This window comes from Thamnophis sirtalis, unplaced genomic scaffold (assembly GCF_051295495.1).
Source record: "Thamnophis sirtalis isolate CommonGarterSnake01/CBP01778 unplaced genomic scaffold, rThaSir2_p1.2 scaffold_3, whole genome shotgun sequence".
In the NCBI taxonomy this organism is placed as follows: domain Eukaryota; kingdom Metazoa; phylum Chordata; class Lepidosauria; order Squamata; family Natricidae; genus Thamnophis; species Thamnophis sirtalis.
Window position 1 is genome coordinate 82,221,384 of NW_028261383.1, and position 22,469 is coordinate 82,243,852.

At 40.1% G+C, this 22,469-nt stretch overlaps 1 protein-coding gene across 2 annotated transcripts; it reads right to left on the minus strand.

Annotated features, from left to right (window-relative positions):
- Positions 1-390: 390 nt before the first annotated feature.
- Positions 391-22,120, minus strand: TSPAN17 (tetraspanin 17). Of its 2 annotated transcripts, none has more exons than XM_087709352.1 (8): positions 21,655-22,120; positions 14,823-14,873; positions 11,258-11,404; positions 9,740-9,910; positions 6,870-6,995; positions 6,006-6,053; positions 5,576-5,692; positions 391-4,185 (listed from the first exon to the last, which is right to left on the minus strand). In XM_087709352.1, exons 1-8 carry the CDS (start codon positions 21,739-21,741, stop codon positions 4,120-4,122), a joined length of 813 nt encoding a protein of 270 aa, XP_087565478.1. In that variant the 5' UTR covers positions 21,742-22,120; the 3' UTR covers positions 391-4,119. The 2 variants fall into 2 exon arrangements, with proteins under 2 accessions (XP_087565478.1, XP_087565479.1); XM_087709353.1 differs by having other exon boundaries at positions 21,706-21,917.
- Between the last annotated feature and the right edge of the window lie 349 nt (positions 22,121-22,469).

A 22,469-nucleotide genomic window follows, 5' to 3' on the forward strand; every position in this document is an offset into this window, starting at 1 on the left:
ATTGATTTATATTGTCTAAGTGGTGCTAAGCATAATTGAAATTCTTTCTTGATGGGCTTCCAGGTGGCAGATTTTCCCACAATCTTCTGTCATTTTTCAGGTACAGAAAACTCATCCAAATTTCCACTCTTGGAACTTTTGTGTACGTATTTGTGTTATTTCATCTTTTTTACTTTTTACCTAATTTGGTTTGAATTTTATAGTGTGTGGTAGCGGCATTTGCTTGATCTTAGGTGGAGATGTAAAAGGAGGGTTTTATATAAAAAGTATTGATAGGGCTGTTTATTCATTCAATCATAACATAAGCAGGTAAATGACCTCCCATTGCTGCTGCTTCTTATTTTGCACTTAATAACTGCACTTTTTGTATATAAGTGAACCATCATTCCAGACTGTTTAAATTTTATTTGCATTTGATTTGTGTTTTTTTCCCCAATCTACATCCAAAAGAAATACATCAGTGCCAACACCTTTTGCATTCAATCAAGCACATTCCAGTCCATAAACACCAATACTGTTAAAAATGTTGATTTTAAATGGTGACACAAAACAACCTTCTTTTGCCCCAACAGTCACCAAAGCACTTCTCCTTTCAATTAATTATTTTGTTCTTATACAATTTTCCTTGTATTAAATCATCTCATAGTCATCACTTCAGAATGCCTACTATAGATGTTCTTATTTCTTTTATTTCAGGAGGGCTGTTTGCTCTGTTTTTAAATTATCTGGACAGGTTTAACAGAAAATCAGTTGAAAAATTTGCTGATAATCTTGTAATTGTCACCTGTTAATATTTAGCAGCCCAGATGGAAAAGAAAATTTAAGAAAAAAAGCTTTCGTCAGTAGAAAAAGAGCACGAGATCACCACACACCGTTTTTTAAATTAAAAATCTGACTTTCTTCTACCAAGGAAATATATAAAACTAAACCAAGGTATGATTGGCAGTATTTCAAACTGAAAAAGATGCTGCAGTAAGATCAGTGATACACAAACCTGAGTCTTGAAAAGTGATCAATAGCAGAAGCCTGATCACCCAACTCGAAACACCCATTACAGTGATTACAGAGGCTTTATGTTTTAAAAACTCATTTACAATTTTGGGATAATAGTTTTAGCATTGTACTGTAAAACACACAGCAGCAAGAGGATGCGAAGGAAGTGAGAGAGTTAAGCTGGGGGGGAAAAAAGACTATCAAGCCAAACACAAGAAGAAAGAACGGCAAGAAAACCAGCAAGATGCAAATGAATGGAATTAAAGAAGAAGAAGAAACAGCAGCAGACGTTAGCTGCCAAGGCAGCCTGTAGCTTCATTGCATGTGCATCTTATTACTAAGCCCAAGAACATTTACAACAGTCAAGTGTGGAAGACGTGGAAGTAAATCTGCTTAGCAAGTTATCCTTTGGTCTCTGATTAACATATCGTAGATAGGTTGTAACTTTTGCATATGCAGTGGGCTTCATTTTCATACATGTTGACAGCTTCATAATGGCTTTCTCTTCTTTTGTGGGTGGGGAAAGGATGCTGCTGCGAAGTACATCATCCCACGGGTTTCAGCTGTCGGAGATGACAGGAAATAGGAGACCCAGAGCAAATGGGAATCAGCTAAGCTCTCTCATTCCACCACCCTCCCTCCTCGCAGGCATGCGGTCACAGCCATCCTTGTAGAGTGCATCTCCACACAGTACAGCACCAAACCCCCCCACCCCCCACAAACAAACAGAAGCAGAGCCTCACAGGATGTTCTAACAAAAACCATGAATTTTAGAACATATCCCCAAAAAGATTAGACATCCTCTGTTTCAAATACTCAGGGAATCCGCCACATTTAGAAGTTGCATTATTTAGAGAAAAGTCTTCCTTTCGGGTAAAACTGTAAAATGGAGGAATGCTAGCCAAGAGCATCCTCGCGTGGAGAAAAGCTGCCACTGCAGTCAGAGCATGCAGTAGTTTTGGAGCACAGCCAGAGGGCTGCATTAAAGTTCAATCTGCAAATCCCTGGCCTGAGAGAAAAGTACAACCGATATAAACAACACTACTGTCTCCTTCCCACCAAATACAGAAAACCCTACTAAGTTTGTGGGGAGGAAGCAGCAGTGTTTATGTACAAATGCAACAGAAAGCATGTAATGCATGCATTTGCTTACTGAACAGTAACACACACAGAGGGCTGAATCCCATTCTTTCCCAGTATAAAAGGCCTTTGGTGCAATGCAGATCCAGCACTTCTTTGTGAAGATACCAGTCCCATTTTCCAAACACAAGTCTAGTTCTTTCAAAAGCTCTAGGCTTGGGTACAAAGGATCCTACGTAAAACTTGACCAGCATCACAGAAAGAACCTGTTGGGCATTGTGCATTCATATATCTCTGCAGGTGCCCAGTTCCTTCTGCACCAGCTAAAATGGTAGTGAGGGCAATTCCTAGCAACAAGAAGGAAGCAGGTAGAAGCTGGACAGATCTCCTTCCTAACAACATCAGCAATCACATTTGAAGTGAGCCAGTTTCTGCTGTAGCAAAAACTGCCTTGGGAAAATAGGGAAAACCCTATTTTAGAACTGGAAAACTAAGGACAAATTTAAGCTGCTCAGCTGCGTGCTGGTGATTATGCAGAAACAACTTCACAAGGATAAATCACATAAAAACAGTTACTGGGGCAGGCTTAAGCCGTGGTTGGGGGCATGTGAAGAAGTACAAAAATGGGAGATTAGAAATTCAATCCTAATTCAATTCCTGTCCTCCCCATAAGGAATACCACTGCATCTAATTCATATCCATGACACAAACTGGTCCCAAATCAAATTGGTCCTCTTCAACAGAATGGTCAGCCAGCCTCAATAAGGTAAAAAAAAAGTCCCCAAAAAACATTTGCTAACAAGTACTTTATGAAGAAGAGTAGGGCAACATAGGTGAACAATCTTGCTAACAACAGAGTCCAGGGAGATGAAAATAAACCCATATCAAAAAGAAAGGAAGTCGTGGAACCTACTACATGATAGCAGTGCAGAGAGATGTATCAGTGCAAAATCTTTTTCAGTAGTGTGCTATTCCATGAAACACAAGAACTCTGCAAGGCTATGAGCCAACTATTTGGAACAAAAGGATGCATTATATCCAGCCAAGGACAAAACTTGGTTCAAGAGATCTAGAATTCTCTTTGTGGGCCCTTCAGAGAAATAGATATTGCATACAAAAGACTGCACATTTGTCACACAAATAACAGGGCTGATTACACATATCCAAATTTACCTTTTAAGTTCAAGTCACTTGTAAGATTCTGTAATGTACAAATTGCAATCAAATGCTCAGAACAGATTCATCTCTGTTACAGTGTCATGTTTTTCTAAACTAGTAAGAGAAGATTGTTAGTTTACCATTGGTTTACTATTTGTGGATTGGACTGAATTGACCTGCTTGGTTCTGACAGGTTAGAATCCACATCTCCCAGAATTTAAGCCTTAAAAAGCAAGGCTGGAGATTACTGCCCCCAACGAGATATGACAGCGTCTTCCCAATAGCTTGTTTCTGACCTCTTAAAATAGCAGAAACCAACAGTACTATCCACAAAATAAGATGCAACTCTAATTTGAACGAAGGGAACTCAGACTTGAGTTACCCCTAATTTAATCTCCCTGGTTAAGCAGGAGAGCAGAGAAGATGGGAGGGTAGAGTGTAGAGAATTCAAGTAGAGGCCTAGGACAGGTACAAGTGTGAAGCTGCTCCAGGCAGCAGGATTAGGACACTGTTTCCACTGGCTTCCTCAGTGGAAACCACATGAGCCATGCTACCTCATCAATGGGGACCTCCGGTGATCGCACAAAGAGCTGCTTCTAGGCTATATGCATAAGAGGTGCTTCTAATTCTGCAATTTTTGCAGTGCGTCAAAGGAGCCTCCAGAAGCCTGACATAAATACTATTTACATGACATATGTACCCCCGTCAGGAAGAGAAAGCTATGGAAAGGCCTCAGGTAGTTATTAATACTGGTGGCCTCCAACTCAACCCCCAATAGGAGCCTGTTGATGGCTTAGCAGCATCCAGTGGTTGTGGCTTGAAGACTTGGCTTCAGTCCTTCAAGAGATCTGGGAATCTGTAGGAGACAGCAAAATCTCTCTTCTGGTGTCACCAATTGGCTTTCACAGCATTGATGTCACTCACTAGGTTCTGTGCCAGGCAGATACCAAATATCTGAAATACAAATCAAAGACATGCTTGTGAAATGCTTGTTATTGCGGCGCGCAAATACCCAATACACCAGCCTTCCTGATCTTTAAGATGTATTTGCAGTTCTAGAACCTCGGGCCAGAAAGTTCGGGGGATGCAGTCTTAGCACCTCTGAAGGACAAAATGGTGCAGCACGAAGCTATTTATTTCACTCTCATGCTTGGAGCACTCAAATCATTATTACTACAGGACAAGTGACAGAAAAGCCTGGCCTGCTTTGCTCTGCCAGTGAACAGCCTATTTCAAAGCTACAGAAAGGCAGCCTCAACATGTGGAGTCAAGTTTCTTTTCCCTGTAACCTAATGTAATCTACAGCACCTGTTCCCCTAGTTATTATGGGTTAGACTTCCACAAGGAATTTTTCCTTTGCAATCCCATTGAAATGAATGGATCAGGTACGAATTGGAGTCACCTGCACAGAACAAAGATATACGAATGCAGATATCCTTTCCTTTTTCTTGACTTTGAGGTTCCCTATCTTTGATTGCACCCAAACACAAATAGGCTATTTAATCATGCCTAAGATGGTCACATTTGTCCATGTGCAATTAATACAACTATTTACTATCCACCAAAAAGCAGTTTTTATGATTCTTTCCACCTCCTTTATCAACATAGTCCTATGAAATGAACCATCTTGCAAGATTCATGAATGACGGGAATCCATGTATCTTGGATCTAATCTCACTGTCATCACAAAACTAACTCTGAAACAAATAGGGGGCAAGAGAATTAGATATGTTTGCCGTGTTAAACTGAGGGAAAGAGAGATAAAAATATACTATTACTATTATTATCATCAGTATTATACATTCACTATTATGACCTGGGTGGAACATAAAAAACTGGCCCTTTCCATACTTGATTGCAGTAGGGTATCGAAAATAATAACCTTCTAGTAAAGAAAAGAAACACACATCCACCCCGAACATGTGTGCAATAGAATTTCATTTGGACTAAGTAATTGCTCTGACAGAGTATGTGGCAAGAGAACAGAGTTAATCTTCCAGTAAAATGCTCTAAATAGGATTAAACTAGTTATCAAACTTAGGCACCATAGTATGGTGGTAGGTATCATTTTGAGGTTAGAGGGGATTAAAAGGCTCTTAAAAGCAACAATGGGAACAGTTTTACTACCTAAAAACCTCCTACTTCCACTCCAAAATTGGTCCTTTTCCCGTTCTGTAAGATCACTGTATTTCTGACAACTTCTGGCCAACCTAGAGTCCCAGGAAAGTTGCGTATCAAGGATGGATGGATGGATGGATGGATGGATGGATGGATGGATGGATGGATGGAATTCCAAGTGGGGGTTACTTGAAGAGGGAATTCTCAGTAACATGGAAGCTCATACCTGTAGAAGTGCCACACCTACAAAGGTCCCTGCCACTACAATGAGATTGTCCTGGACCCACTTCTCAAATTGACCAGCACACCCTTTAGTGTGAATGAAGCTCTGCTGCTCCAGCTCCTGCAAAAAAGGTACAGAAAAGCACCTGAAGATCCCTAAAAGCAGCACAAAGTGCAGTAATCACTCCCCCCCCCCCCCAGCACAAATTCAGAAACTCCAGTATAATTTTTTTGGTAGCCTAGTTGGAGGCTTTCCCATGCAGGCGCTCTGTTGCAATCAGTGGCATTCTAATACTCCCATGTAGATCCTTTTCAGACTTTGTGCTGTTGTCAGGCCATTCCTTTATGCTTATGCCGGTACTGTCTTTTTTCCGGACAGTCAGCCACCTCGTTCTTTCCACTCAACGTCCTCACCGCACCAACCTGACCCTCACCAGTTTAAGGCGCACATCATAGCCACACTGTGTATTGAGAACGTCCTCCTGTCAAAAGAACAGACACAAAAGTAACTGAAATCATCCTTGGAACCCAGAAATTCACTGCTTTACCCCTAAATATCTTCAGCATTTGCTTTTCATTCCACATGCTTTCAAATAATTTGCAACTTCTACCTTTAGCTTCAGCTCTTCCCCTCTTTTCCACCTCCATTCTGCCCTATCATGGTGAAGGAATTCCATGGAATGACAAATATATGGATGACACTCATTTTCTTATTTATTTATGTTTAAAATTTGTATCCCACCTTTTCCAACAGGAGCTCAAAGCAGCATACATACTGCTATCTCCTTACCTGCAACCTGGGCTTCCATGCTCCTAGTCTAACAGCTCAATCCCTATACCACGCTTGTTCTCCAAATTAAAATTATCACTTTGGATAAGGCTGTATTTAATCTACGTACTATTTTCCTAACAATTCACACAATTAGATTCCTAAGTTAATAGCAATAGCAATAGCAGTTAGACTTATATACCGCTTCATAGGGCTTTCAGCCCTCTCTAAGCGGTTTACAGAGTCAGCATATCGCCCCCACAGTCTGGGTCCTCATTTCACCCATTTTGGAAGGATGGAAGGCTGAGTCAACCTTGAGCCGGTGAGATTAGAACCACTGAACTGCAGATAACAGTCAGCTGAAGTGGCCTGCAGTACTGCACCCTAACCACTGCGCCACCTCGGCTCTTTAATTAATTTAAGTTAATACGAGGACCTTAAAATAAAACTGTTCAGACATTATCTAGGTCTACAGGGGATGAGCAAAGTGAGAATCCATCTCACTTATTTCCACATTTCAACTCCTTACCGCAGGATCCTTGACACAGCAGGAAAAGGGTACCCCACAGCGCTCCCTACTGGGGTTGGAGTCAGTGCAGTTGAAATAAATGTTGAGATTCCAGTCATTAGGTCCATGAGCCCCACAGCACGACCACTGCAGAGGGAGAGAGGGTTAGGCTGGAAGGAGTGCGCAGAAAACTGCAGTGCTCTGCAGCACTGAGCAAAAAGAATGAATGCACTTTGACCAGAGGGGACATTTAGAAAATAACAATAGGAAATGGAGAAATGATTTAAGAATGTGTATCCCACATTTAATACAGGGAGCAATTTTGCAATGTTGCAGGTTCATTATCAGCCATGAGATGGCATGTTCACCTCTGGAGTGCCCTTCACACCTTTTAATTGTCTAATGATGAGTCCCCACAGAAAATAGGAGAACTTCCACACTCATTATTTGCTCTGCACTGTTAAGTCACTTGGTGAGGTTTGTCTGCAATCATGCTTTTCAAATTGCTGCTCTCCTGTATTTTCCTTATTGTTCTTCCCTCTCTTTTATATAAAGATAACCTGATGCATGTGGGAAACAACATACCTAAAATCACTCTTCTGTCTTATTTTCAAGAAGCATCTGATTCACCTGGAGCAATATAGTGTGTTGCTATCAGCAAGCCCCTTCTATTATGGGTGTTTGTGACACAGTCAAGTAAATGAAAGGTTGGCAAGTCTATGCAGGATTTTTAAAAATCTATTTTAATCACTTTTAATCTTAAATTTCTTGTGCAAAATCTCATGATTATATTTATAGCTTTTTGAAAGGAGTTTTTGAAAGCATTTTAGTACTAATGAAAAGAATTTGACACACACCCACACACACCCAAAACCCCACAGTTAAAATCATGATGGCATATTGGCTTTTTACAGCTATAAACATTCTGTTCCATTGTGTAAATAATGCAATTACATTTCTTTAAGAAATAATGTAGGAAGAAAAGTTCAGTTCAAATTATAAAACTGAAACACACATATTTAAATGATTTAAGAATGGCATCAGGAAAGATCAATTACAACAGGGGTCCCCAAACCCCAGGCCATGGACTGGCACCGGGCTGTGGTATGCCAGCAACCGGACCACGCAAGGAAGTGAAAACCCATCCACGGGATGCAGGCAGCATGCGAAACAACACTGCCTCTGGTCCGTGGAAAAAGCTCTATCCACGGAGCTGGTCCCTGGTGCCCAAAAGGTTGGGGGCTGCTGGGTTACAACATGCTGAAACAAAGTTGTGATGATATATCCACTATTTCACTGGATACATTAAAAATGTTGTTATGAAATATTTTAATGAGATATTTACACGGTAATGTTACCCAATTTCTGATTTATGCATTCGATCTCTTCTGGAATAGAAAAAAAAATATGATCCATATTTGCTTTGTCCTTTTTAAGGACAGAAAATAAGATAGTAGGATCTGGTCAGATGAATATTTATTCAGAATAAATACTCAGTATGCAATAAGCACACATATATAAAATATGTAGATAGATAGATAGATAGATAGATAGATAGATAGATAGATAGATAGATAGATAGATAGATAGATAGATATAGATAGACAGACAGATAGATAGATAGACAGACAGACAGACAGACACACGCACACACACACATACAGGATAAATTGTGGTGCATACTTTCTTATCATTGCCATGTTAGCACAGTGATTTTCACTTATTTTTTAATTTATGTTTTAATTTGCACTAGAACACGGTTTTGACATTCTCAAAAAGTATAGATATTAATGCAAAAGCACTTGAAAAGCTTTTTAACACTGTTTTAAACACTGATTAAACAACAACATCTTGCCTTTCTGATCAAAATCATCTTAGCATTGTGTTGTTGTTTTTTTGCAATATTGTTGATTATATAATTAACACCAAAACACATTTTTGCTCACCTTTCTCTAGGTAAAAAAAGACTATGGAAGCAAAGTTGCTGAACGCTTAACAAAACAGACTTTTCCTCAAATTTAGGAGTAAAAAATAATTATTATGCAAATTATCCAATGGGGACAACAGGCCTAAAACCTAAGTAGCTCTTGCCTAAAACTTACAAAAGTCCCACGAAACTACTTCAATTTAAATAGAAAATCTCAAAGTAGGAAAGTGACAGTAAAGTCAAAAATCATATATCCTAAAGTTAAGTGTATGTAAGGCATTATTCCTACTTTATTATGCAGATACGTACTGTCATATCCCTTGTGATTTATTGAATAATGTAGCTTCAGGGAATATATGTATAATGCTAAACATCTGGATTATTACCACAACAAGGACCTATGAAAATAATTGTTCCTGCGCCTACAAGGGATTTAATGCAGCGCTGAAATTTTCCCTTCTCATCTACATAACTGTGCAGTACTCATTATTGTAGCATGTTTAAAATAAGGAACATAATCCAGAAGAATTATAATCTACTGCAATACCTCAGTTTAGAACAGAACAATGTTTGTATAAACACACCAAAAATTGGCTTAAGATCAAGTAACAATAACAGCCTCTTGCATTTCTATATTGAAACTCTGCACAATAATTTATATAAATATCTCCTGTATCTAAAAGTGAGAAGTGGAAGCTGAATTTTGGGGGGAATATTTCCTCAAAAGATAGAGGTAGGGGGGAGGGAGGGAGGGAGAGAGGGAGGGGGGGGAGAGAGAGAGAGATACACATAACATGAAGAGATCTTTAGGGATGGCTTTGTAAACCCAGGGTATTGGGGACAGGTTAATATTTCAAAAGCTGTCATGTTACCACCAGGATTTTTCCAAAGAAGCACCCTATCACCTGAGCATACACAAACATTACAAACGGACATATTGCTCTAGGTAATTTACATAACTCACATATTCCTGAGCAAAGTCTATGAGGTTCTGGAGATCTATGTCATCGCGATATGCCTTGACATTATTGTTAATAAAGAAGTTGAGCTGATCCTTGATCCAGTCCTTGAAAATGAAGGCCAGGATACCAGCTGTCAGCTCCAGGAAAAAGATGAGCCCCAGGAACACAGAGAACTGGTGCCAAAAGAGAGGTACATCATTAGTGCGCAAGGCCAAAAGATCTCCCACCAGTGTGGGAGTATAATATCCTGCTTCAGGATAAGGTGCACTCTCACATTGACTATATAAGCACAGGTTGAAGGAAAGAAAGCTTTGCTTAAAATTTTGTCAGATGGTAGCAGATGCACTGAAGGACAAAATAAAACAAATGTGTTGGTAGTTAATTTTTACGTTAGTAAGCTATTTTTTTAAAGTTCAATTCACGTGGCTGCATGGCTTCATAGCGCTATATTGTTTTCCTGCCATGGCAGTAGAAGGAAATTGAGTTAATACTTTATTTTTCTTTGGATCTCCCAGGACAAATATAATATCCACCAATAACATTGGTGTATTATTTTCCTAATGCTATCATTTCAACTTGCATTATGCTCCCTCCTTGTTCCAACTTGTATATCCTATTCATTTCTCAAAGATAAACGTATCTTTCCTGCATATAATACACCAATTCGAAGCATTATGTCTTGTTTTCCTTCCAGTGCCAAAATAAAACTCAATTTCTATTATGCTCCCCATACAGCAAAACCTTCATAAAACTTCCTAGGTCCTTGCCTAGTGTCAGAATAATGCTACACTAAGAATTACCACATTATGTTTTGTAAAGTGCTCAAAGAGCTACATGCGAATTTTCTCCATAATCCTGTAATATATACAGGTAGTCCTCGACTTACAAAAGTTCATTTAGTGACTGTTTGAAGTTACAATAGTACTAAAAAAAGTGACTTATGACCATTTTTCACACCTGACCATTGCAGCAACGCCATAGTCATGTGATCAAAATTCAGATGCTTGATAACTGGTTCATATTTATGATGGTTGCAATGTCCTGGGGTCATCCTTCTGCAACCTTCTGACAAGCAAAGCCAATGGGGAAGTCAGATTCACTTAGCAACCATATTACTAACTAAAGAACTGCAGTAATTCACTTACAACTGTGGCAAGAAAAGATGTAAAATGGGCTGAAATTGACTTAGCAATTGTCTCGCTTAATAACAGAAATTTTGGACTCAATTGTGGTCGTAAATCGAGAACCTGTACTAATATGGCCATTTTCTCCTGAAAAAAAGAAGTGGACTAAGAGTAGGAAAAAGAACTGCTTGCCAATGTCACCTTGGGAATTCTTTGTCAACTCATGATTTGATCTACAAAAGCCCAGTTTACATTAAACTACACCAGTGGTTCCCAAACTTGGCAACTTTAAGACTTGTGGACTTCAACTCCCAGAATTCTGTTGCCAAGTTGCCAAGTTTGGGAACCACTGAACTACACCAACAAGAAAAAAAACAAGAAGAGAAAAAGACGTACAAATTTGAGGAGCAACGTGTTCTCCCTCAGTGCCCCAATACAGCCAGCAAAACCCAGCACGAACATCACCCCTCCAACCACGAGGAAAAGCCAGACTGGGTCAAAGCCACCAAGGTCCGTGATGGATGATAGATTGGAAAGTACGCCCTGGATAGGGATAGAGAAAGACAAAAACACAGAGCTGAAGTTGACACCACAGCCAAATTCCCTCCAGCAAAAATCAGTTTTCCTATACAAGGATGGTGGGGGAAATGCACACAATAGTTACTAAACCAACTGCCTGATGGTGAGTGAAGGGTAAACTATATATTTATACTAGTCTCCCCCAACTTGGTACCCTTCAAATATATGCAGATTCCTGACTGGAAATTCTGAGAATAATTTCTGGCTCTACAGATTGCCTGGGAAGGAAGGGGTACATTAATCAGAAAGCCAGAAAGGGAATTAACCGAGCAAGCCTTAGCTTGGACTAGCACTGATGAGGTTACCTAGTTTGGGTAATGAAACGTCTGCAGGAAAACACGCAAGCTTAAGTGAGCATCAAGGAAGCCTAAAACTTTAGCTTACCCAGAAAAATTTGCATCGTTTTTAAACCACACATGTACTCTCCTATATTTATTATTTACATTATAAATGATTTTTTTAAACTGTATGTGTATGTGTGTGTATAAACAAAGTAATAAGAAAGAAAAGGTGAACAGGTGCGGAAAGGAAAATAAGCTGTTTTTTTTTATTATGCACATAGTTAAGCAGAGATTTTAAGCAGGCTGCTTTTAAGCAGCCAGAATTCTACCAGGCAAAATCATCCCATTCTTAGTTGCTGCAGGGGTTACTGACAGCTTTCCAATTTTAAGGGCCGGTTTTGTTCTACAAAACCACATGGTTTTGGCTCCCGGATGCCCTCGGGGTCCAACTGTTCCATTCTCTGCATCAGAGGACAAGGACACGAAGCTAAAGATAGTGGTACACCTGTGCTACACCTAGCATCCTTTTCGGTGACATTTTGCAAAGTGGTAATTGCGTGTTTGGTGGTTGATTTTGGGAAGTTATGATGATTGGGCAGCTATTGGGGAAGGGGAGGAACAGCATATAGTTGTTACTCTATTTTATTTTAATATGATTTTTTAAATTATGTAATCCACCTGGAGTACTATGAGGGGAGCAATATATGCTTTTCTGTAAATAAGTAAACAAACAAGCTAAAATGTCCTTCTTATCTGGGCTCAGGGCCAGTTTCCAAATGAAAATCTTCCACCTCTGGGCTGCTGTTTGTCATGAAAACTGCATCAAGCCACCCTGTTGGTGGCAAATGAGAAGGTGAGCCATTCTCAATAGGAAATCATTCCAGTGACCACAAAACTACATTGCTTTTTTCACAAAATAGAAAATGGCCAAGGGTGGGGGAGGGAGAATATATATATATATATAAATGTTACTTTACATTTGGTTTCAGAAAATCAAAGTATGCTGGTAGTATGCGAAATGACTGGACACAAAAGATGTACACATGATGAGGCTCACCAGATATTTGCTCAGCACATGTTCTCAAAGACCTGTCTCAGCACAGTTCATTGCATTCTAGGCTACAGAAAGACTGAGCAAATGGAAGGTGGGAAAACAAAAGGCACCCGAATGAATGAAATTTACATGTACAGACATAGTAAAACTCTGAAAAACAAGTATATAGAAAGCAACTGAAAACTTCTTATATTCAAGAGAATTTGCTCCTTAGCTCCTCATGGGCACTTAGCTGGCTAATTGTAAATAATGTTGGACCAGGAGGACTCATTATTTGATCCAGTAGTATAATCTACATACTTCATTCAAATGTGCATTTTTAGCCAACTCCTCAGGTTGTGTGCAGACCCAAAGCCTTCGAGTAAAATTCCCAAAAATGGTTAGCAAATTTCAATTCCTACATGTAACTGAACTACTGAATTAATTATGCATATTTTTAATTGAATTTAAATAAACCGTAACATTTTCCTGGAGCCACCCACAATTTTCTGAAGACTAGTCCACAGCATTCCACTGTAAAACCAAATGTAGCACTTGGGTAAAAAAGAAACATGTATCTACAGTGATATCTAGGTTGACAATGGGTTATCAAAAAAAGATATTCATCTATGTTTCTAGAACTCTGATGGGGGCAAAAATCCCCCTCATCAAATGATTAATAAAGGTTTAAGTCCAGGGGTGGGTTCCGGCAGGCAGTACTGCCAGTTTGCTTGTGGGCGTGCTGCGTGTACTTGTGCGCTTTCACCTGTGCATGCGCAGTGCAATAAAAATTGTTCTGCGTATGCACAAAGCGAAAAACAAGATGGTGCCGTCGATGGCACCATCTGGAGAACCAATTCGGGGAAGTGGCAGGCCTGGGTCGCTGCCGGTTCCAACGACCCAGGCCACCAAACCACTACCAGTTCTCTTGAACTGGTCCAAACCTGTAGGAACCCATCACTGCTTAAATACCAGAAATTAAGAACAATTTACTTGCTGATACCAGTAAAAATCTGTATGTATGTATATACACGTATACGTATACACGTATACGTATACGCATACGTGTACACACACACACACACACACACACACACACACACATATATATGTTTTCGTAGATTTTCACAGGTATAGGTATGCTGGTCTTGTTGTATTCGGGTCTTTTCCCATGTAAGATTGATATTGTCTTGGCAACGTTTCGGCGAGGTCTCATTTGCAATCTTCAGGCTGGGTTTTGGGCTTAAAGCGTGGTCAGAGCTGCCGTCTTTCTATAAAGCTTGGTGAGGGGGTGTCGAGTGCTGGCTTTGTTTCAGTAAGTGGAATAATTGGTTGTGTGGTTGTATCATGATTGGTAGATTGGTGCTAATTGGTGCTGGCTGTGTGTCTGTTGTTGTTTCGTGTTATAATGGCCTGGGTGGTGGGTGGGATTCGTTTGTTGACTAGCGCTGGTTTCCAGATGTCTGGTAGGTGGGAGGTATCATCACATGTATTCATGTTGTGGGGGTGTTTCTCTATTTCGATGGCTTCCATAATTATTCTCTTGTTGAAGTGTTCAGTTTTGGAGATTAATTTGCTTCCTTCAAAATTAATTTCATGTCCTGTAGCTTTAAGGTGCTGGGAAAGGGAGGAAATTTTTTCTTTTTTTCTTACTGCGTTCTTGTGTTCTGCGATGCGTGCATTTATTCTCCTGTTCGTTTGTCCTATGTATGTTGCAGGGCAGATTTTGCATGTTTAAGATTATAGCATTCTTTCTCTCATCTTTTTATTCCAAATTTGAATCTTAACTATTCTTTTCATAAAATAAGTAAAATAAACATTAATAAATGTTAATGACTATGTGTTTTAAAAACAACAGTAAGGCGAAAAGAAATTTCAATCAATTCACTGTAAGGAACCAGTAGGAAAGCGATATCCTCAAAGGGCTCAGACAACATGTGAATAATTTGTCCAATTCACATAAACCAGGTATGGTTCATATACTCATACCAGAACAATTTATTACCTGGATACAAGACGGGATCAAATACAGCAATCAGAAAAACATTCCCTTCCTGGCCACACTTACCTTTTCTGCCCAAGCCCACAAGCCAATGGCTAGGAAAGCTGCCCCCAGCAACTGCAAAAGAGAAAAGGCCACCATCATGCATAGGATAACAACAGGGATCAATTCAGCTCTATACTAAGAATGTAGAAGACTGCAGAGCCAGGGGTGGAGGCCAAAAGAGGGATTAGCTTAGAATCCCTACATAGCCACACATTCCAATCCCCCCTTAAGTGCTGCGGAGCCTCTAACTTTAAGCAGATGCTGACTGTTACGTGAGAAGATTCTTGTGCATAGGCTGTTAGCAATAAATCAGCTTAATTAAACCTTCATGTATAGACCTGGTCTGATAAAGAATGGCACAATGCCCCTCATTTTATAGCGTTTTCTGCAGAAAGACAGGTCATGATTCACCCCAATGTTTGCCTCTTATGCTGACTCATCTTCTATTCACAGGATAAAGGAAAAATAAGATTAAGAAATAATGTAACTGGGTTGCATACTGAAGGTTCTAGACTCAGATGAGGTCTATTTCTTCAGAGGAAATATTCTAGTTTGCCAGGGTATAATTAAAGCAAAAACTGGAAGTTTAAAGACAAATTAAACAAAAACCTATTTTGGCACAAAGAAATTGCCAAATTATTTGCACTCCATTCTATCAATATATGTGGAGGTAAGTCCTTGACTTATAACCATTCATTTAGTGACCATTCAAGGTTATACCGCACTGAAAAAAGTGCTTTATGACTGTTTTTCACACTTATGACTTTCAGCATCCCCATGGCCATGTGATCAAAATCTTAAAGCTTGGCAACTGACTCATTTTTATGACAGTTGCAATGTCCCAGGGTCATGTGATCCCCTTTACAAGAAAGCCAATGGGGAATCCAGATTCACTTTATAGCCGTGTTCCTAACAACTGCAGTGATTCACTTAACCGTGGCAAGAGAGGTCATAAAACGGGGCAAAACTCACTTAACAACTGATTTTGCCTGCCTCCATAGAGTCAATACCCGAGTATGAATCTTAACTTTCTCCAACCAAGCAAGGACAACTTTATGGTTGTGTACGTAGGCTAGATCGAACTAAGCCATTGTCATTTGCCAACCCCATTAACACTAGCAGGACACCAATCGCTTGGATATGGAGTCTAACTTGAGAGCCTTGGAAAACAGAAGGCTGAAAACACATCATCTGGAGCAGTTGCAAGCTTAGCACTGTATATAGACAATGGCTAATACTGTTCCCATGGTAAGAATGGAACATTTCTAAAACAGCAGCAGCATTGATCAGAGTTCTTCCCCTGCCCACCCGGCCCTCTTTCAATGTCAATTGCTATTTGTTTGTCATTGCCTACGGGGCTTTGTGAGGGCTATCTCAATAGGTGGAATGTGAAGAATTCAGAAATAGGCCTTATACAAGGCCACTCTACACCAGGAAACAAAGAAACAATACAATGTGCAGAATATATTTTTTTAAAATAGGACCAACGTAGACATAATTATATTGGTTTAATAAGAAATCATTAAGGTAATAATAAGAATCCTCAGTGATTCTCTCAGCTTAGACCACAATCTCCCCCAACATGAAAATGGGAAAACTATGTTTTATTTCATCTTATTAACTCTGCATACAAAATCATATTTCAGTTCACTTCACATTCACCTTAGTAATATAAGATTAAAATACAAGTCTAATATCAGAAGAACGCCAAACCTCAAATCCTGGTTTTTCACTTACTTGATTTGATATGGTAAAGTAATAAAAGGCAGGAACAAAAATCTAATAAACAAATAAGCAAATATTCTTAGGTGATTTTTCTCACATGAAACTTCTACAAAAATTCATTCCAATTCAATAATGCCAGTTAGCAACACTTGCCGACTCACACAAATATAATCTATATTGTGCAAAACTAAAAATATAAAATTGACTCTGTAACTTTTTCTTGTAAAAATAACATAAAAGTCCCAGGTTACAGTCAAGAAAAAGCTGGAAAAGTTATTTGGGCTCTTCTTATTGCCCATCAATTTTAGAATCTCTTTCTGACTTTAACATTTTTTTTCTCCTTATGCTGGGTGTGTCAAACTCGCGGCCTGTTTTCCAGATGCATCACGCGCTGGCCACCCCACCCCCATTTTAGCGAAGGGGGAAAGTTGCGATGTCACATGACAATATGTCATCACGAGTTTGACACCGCTGCTTTATGCCATCACATCATGAAGCAATCTAAAATTAAGAAGAAATTTCCTGACAGAACATCAGTGGAATGGCTCGCTTCCAAAAATTGTGAGCACTCCATCACTGGAGGTTTTTATGGTGGCAAACCTTTTCGGCACCAAGTGTCCAAACTGGAACACATGTGTGCACACACCGGAACCCCGGAAACTTGAAGACCAGCATGTGCACCAGCCAGCTGGTCTTCGGGTTTCCGGTGCTCCAGCATGCACGAAGATCAGCTAGCCGTTGCGCATGCACGCACTGGAAACCAGAAGAGCATCTGGTGATGGTGCATGTGCCCACAGAGAGGGCTCTGCCTGCCACCTTTGGCACATGTGCCATAGATTCACCATCACTGATATATAAGGTCTCCTGCTTGAGCAGAGTGTTGGTCTAGAGGACTTCCAAAATCTCTTCCAATTCTGTTTTTCTGTATTCTGCATCTAAAGAATAGTTCCTGCCAACTCTTAGCCAATATAAAATTCACTTATTAATCTTTCCTAGCTTTGCATCCTCCAACACTGATTAGGAGTTCTGGAAACTGCTGTCCCTACACATCTGGAAGACTCCACTTGGCAATGATACTTTCAAATGGATTTTGGAGAAGCTGAACCGTCATTTCTCTCAATATTAATTTCTTGTTTTCTGGTGAGTTTCAGTATCTGGCGGAATTTAATTTTTATTTGGCAAACATTGTTTTAACATATTTTCTTGCCAACTTGTTCTGATCGTGTCCTCGATGTATACAAAGTATTGATATTTATGTCTTTGTGGTTTATTTTTCGCCTTTGGTTTATCCATCTTCCTGTAAGTGTTCAAACTGGGCACAGTTCTTTAAGAGTAGGAGGAAGCAAGAAAAAGAGAGGAAAGTAGGTGTATGTTGTACAAAACCAGTAAATCTTCTAGAGGAAAGATAAATATTCTGCATAATAAATAAGGAGCTTCTATTCTGTCACTAAAATTTAATATGCCCACACATAGCATAGAATCCATAGCATTTCCTTCCTAAAATGGAATATAATGCTTCAATACAGAATTAGACATTCCATCTGATCATTCAGCTCTCAATTATTAACCCATTTGGAGTCCTGAAAATGGCCCCAAAGTTGGAATGTAATTTGCTATATTCCCCACACCCCCATAAACAGGTAGCCCTTGCATAGTAACCACAATTAGGACCAGCATATTCATTGCCAAGCAAAGTGGTTACTCAGTGGGAAATCACATGACCACAACTGTTTTTTCTGGCTCAAAACTGACAAGACTATTCAGTTTCATACCTTCTGTTTTTGTTGGCCTCCTGACCACTCCCTGCTCACTCTGGCACTAGGATAATTAACAAGAAGGAAAATATTTATTTATCTGTTAGATTTTTATCCTAGCCATTATTACTTTATAAGTAATTCAAGGTGCCAAACATACATAATACTCTTTTTCCTATTTTCCCCATAACAACTCCTCTGTGAGGTGGGTTGGAATAAGAGAATGACTTACTCAAGTTCACCTAGCCATCTTTCATCCCTAAGGCGGAACTAGAATTCACAGTCTCCTGGTTTCTAGGCTAACACTTTAACCACTTGACCAAACTGGCTCTTAATTAACTAATTAATGTTTGTATTTATATTCATCGGAGAGGAAGGGATTACAAGAGAGTAAGAAGGCATACAATGAGGAATACATATTGAAAGCAATGGCCTGGTGTTACAAAAACAGGACAGTGTCTCCCATCTCTGATGTATGAGGGGGTGAGGATGGATCATATGTAGGAGAGATTACCTACAAAAATCACTTGGTTTTTTTATTTGCTCCCTATGTACTCATTTCTTAACAAAAGTCATTCTAATCTAGAAGATAGCCATAGCAGTTTTTTGCTTGCATTCGAATTGAAACTAATCCTCTCTACAAATAAATTAAAACCAAATTGATTTGGTATCAATGATCCATCAATGATGCAAATTAGTAACAAGACAATTCTATGTTTCATAAATTCATCATGCAGATTAAAGTTTTATTTGTATTTTGGCCACTTAAAACAGTCTTCCCTGCTGGAACTCTCTGTAGCACCCAAATAAAGTTCATCAAAGTTGTTCAATTGTGAAAAAAATCTGTAATTTGTTTTTTACAGAAGCAATAAAGTTAACACTGTTTCACCTTGATAATGAGGATTTTGATCTAACAGTTTTAATTTCTGTTAATTTCCAGGTGCTGTTGACAATTGCTAGTTTATGAGTGTTTATCTTTTGCTGATTTTGTTGTTTAATCTTCACGGTGAAGCATTTATAAGTAGTAAAATAATTCATTACTAATTTCTAGTACTACTTATTTTTTATGCAAAACAAATATTTATGCATAAGTTAAATATTTATAAGTATATACTGTAAAATAAACAGAAGATAGAGAAGCATACTGTATACTGGATAAGATGTGCATGGCCTAGTATCTATTAAATAGGAGATATAATATGGAAATGTCTCAAATTAATCTGTTTGCTAAATGAATATAGGCATCTACTTCAAGATGAGAGAATTCTGATTTAAACGGGACCAGCAAAATAAGGAAAAATCAAAACTACTACCATCAACTACTGTTCTCAAACGTCCTTCAACTGTAACAAAATTACCGTACATCATAATTGTCCTTTAGGGACAAACTAAGCATGCAATGAAAGTCATGAGTAGGCAATCTGGTATACAAAAACACAAGTGCAAAAGAAAACAAAGATAATACCAATAGTAATAGGCGTCACAGGTGCAATACCAAAACAACTGGAGCACCGCTTAAACACCATCAGCATTGACAAATTCAATTCAGTCAATTGCAAAAGGCAGCTTTATTCGGAACAGCTTAAATCCTGAGACATTTCCTTTAGCCCCATCAAACATCAGCATCTACTATCCCAAGTCCTTGAGAAGGTCCCAATAAGTGGATGAAACTGCCAAATCCAGTTTTTATATCTTGCTAACTAAGCAACGAACTATAATAATTTATGATACTATTATTTAATTAAATTATTAATCTATTGAATTTATCAGACCTGAACATCCCAGTTTTATAAATACCCTCTATATTTATAAGAAATACACCACGCTGCTTGAAACTACCTATGCAGTAGAAGTCCCCACCCCTGGGGCCACAGACAGGTACTGGTCCGTGGCCTGTTAGGAACCAGATCATACAGCTGGAGGTGAGCCGTGGGTGAGAGAACAAAGCTTCAACTATATTTGCAGCCGCCTCAGCTCCACCTCAAATCATCAGGCATTAGATTCTCATAGGAATGCAAACCTTACTGTAAACTGTGCGTGAGTGATCTAGATTGTGTGCTCCCCCCCCCCGCCCCAAATTCATGGAAAAATTGTTTTCCACAAAACCAGTCCCTGGTGCCAAAAAGACTGAGGACGGCTGCTATAAAGTTTCCTTTAATGTCACCTTAATAATACTTAGGTGCTTGATTAGGACTTGAACTATTAAATTCCCACTATGTAGGACTATGAATGTAACTGCTGAATACCCACACTTTCATTATTATATAATAGTAGTTCATTATCACAGTTTTGTAATAGGTAATAATTTATTAAATATTTATGCAGCCAGGATCACAGCTACATCCAACAACCTACAAAGGATGGATTGGGAGTTACACAATGTGCTAAGTCATGGCTTGTTTAATCACAGTTTGTTGAATAAGTCATGCTGCCAAAATCCATATTTTTACAAAGCACAGTGACTTTGTCTGAGTTCAGGCAATATGTGACCACAACCACATCACACCTTAACGCCAGGTGTTAACTTGGGGTGAACCCAAGTTAAGATACATACAGTACTGGGATTTACAATAGACATTATGTAAAATACGTGCCAGAAAAAATGAGGTGGGGCAGCTGTACTGTTTTCGCAGTAGGAATTTCCTCAAAACAAAGGGATTAAGGAACTTCGGAGTGCATATCTACTACCGGAGCTGGCTTTTCAGGATAAGATCTAAAGTATGCCCGGAGTGAATCGAAGCCAACACACTGCTAAATGCAGTCATAACTTTTGCCCCCAGAGGAGGGTGATAGGAGAAAACAACGCTGTGTCAGAAACAGACAGGCAAAGGGGTTACATATTTGATTTTAGGAAAACCTTTCCTCCTGCTGCTGCTGCTGCTGGAAATTGCCGAGAAATCGAAGCAGGGACAGGCGCTAGACTCGGAGCAAGACAGCGGCCGGTCTTCAGATACAGACCGGGCGCAGCGAGAGGCTTGGTGGGAACCAAGGACGTCCTTGCCCAAAAACTTTCGAGCGGCGAATCCGTCACGCTCAACGCGGCGCGGGACCATTCCGGACGCCGCGAGCACCCGCCTGGCGTGGCGAGCCTTTGCAAAGGATTCCGCAGCTAAGGCGAAGGGGAGCTTCCCCTCCTGTCTTCCCAGGAAGCCAGCGACCTCCCTCCCTCCCATCCGCCCTCCCCACCCCCCAGACCCCGGACTTCACTGCAAACGCCAGGGGCGTGGGAACAGCTAAAGCACAGTCGCTCAACCGTCCTGGCCTCCTCCCCTCCGCCCAGGTTAGAAGCGGTGCAAGCGCCACTCCGACCGACCGACCAACCGACCGACCGCTTCCGCGGGACGCGACTCGCTCGCTTGCTGGCGCTCACCCACCCAGAAGAGCACATTGGAGGCGAAGAGCAGGTATTTGGCACAGCAGCTGACCTGAGGACCCTGGAAGTGCTGGGCTTTCCCTGGCATGGCGAGCGCGGGGCCTGAGCTCACAGCAGCCCCATGCTGCCCCTCAGCCGAGGCCCAGCGCCGCCGCGGGACCGCCTCGTCTAGCCCGCCCCCTGGCGGAATTGAGGGGGAGCTGCTGCAGCGGCACGCGCGTGCACGGCCCCTTTTTTACTATCCGGACTTCGGCAGAGCCCCAGCTCCCGCGCTCTTTCCCACGCGGCCGTCGCTGCTCTCCGCTGGATTCTCAGAAAATGTGTACCGTATGGGCACTCGGGAGCGCACAGCTGCAGGATCCTCTTAACTGATTTCGACTGGCCCATCTCCAAATGTCTGCTGAGGCCCGAAATAGAAGCACTTCCTTCCAAGACGTAGTGCAACTGTAAAGAAATTACGTTTACTTGCATTTTAATGTTCCCTTCCTTCTCATATTAGTTATAATTTGTATTTTATTGCACTTTTATACACATACATGCATAAATACATACATACACGTATATGTATGTATTGGCCTTGTGGGGAGAAAGGTGACACACAAATTTAATTATTTTAAATAAATGAAACATATTTAAAAGTTAGGATTCCCCCCCCCCCCCCGAAATGGGACATAGGGGAAGGTATGCATATTGCACTTAATGCTCCAGTTAGACTACCGTTATGCTTTTCTGCTTTCCATCATCATATGTCTTTTCAGAAAAAGAACCTTTTAGCAGCACCAAAAATTCCAGTCAAACTGCTGTTATTCTAGAGAG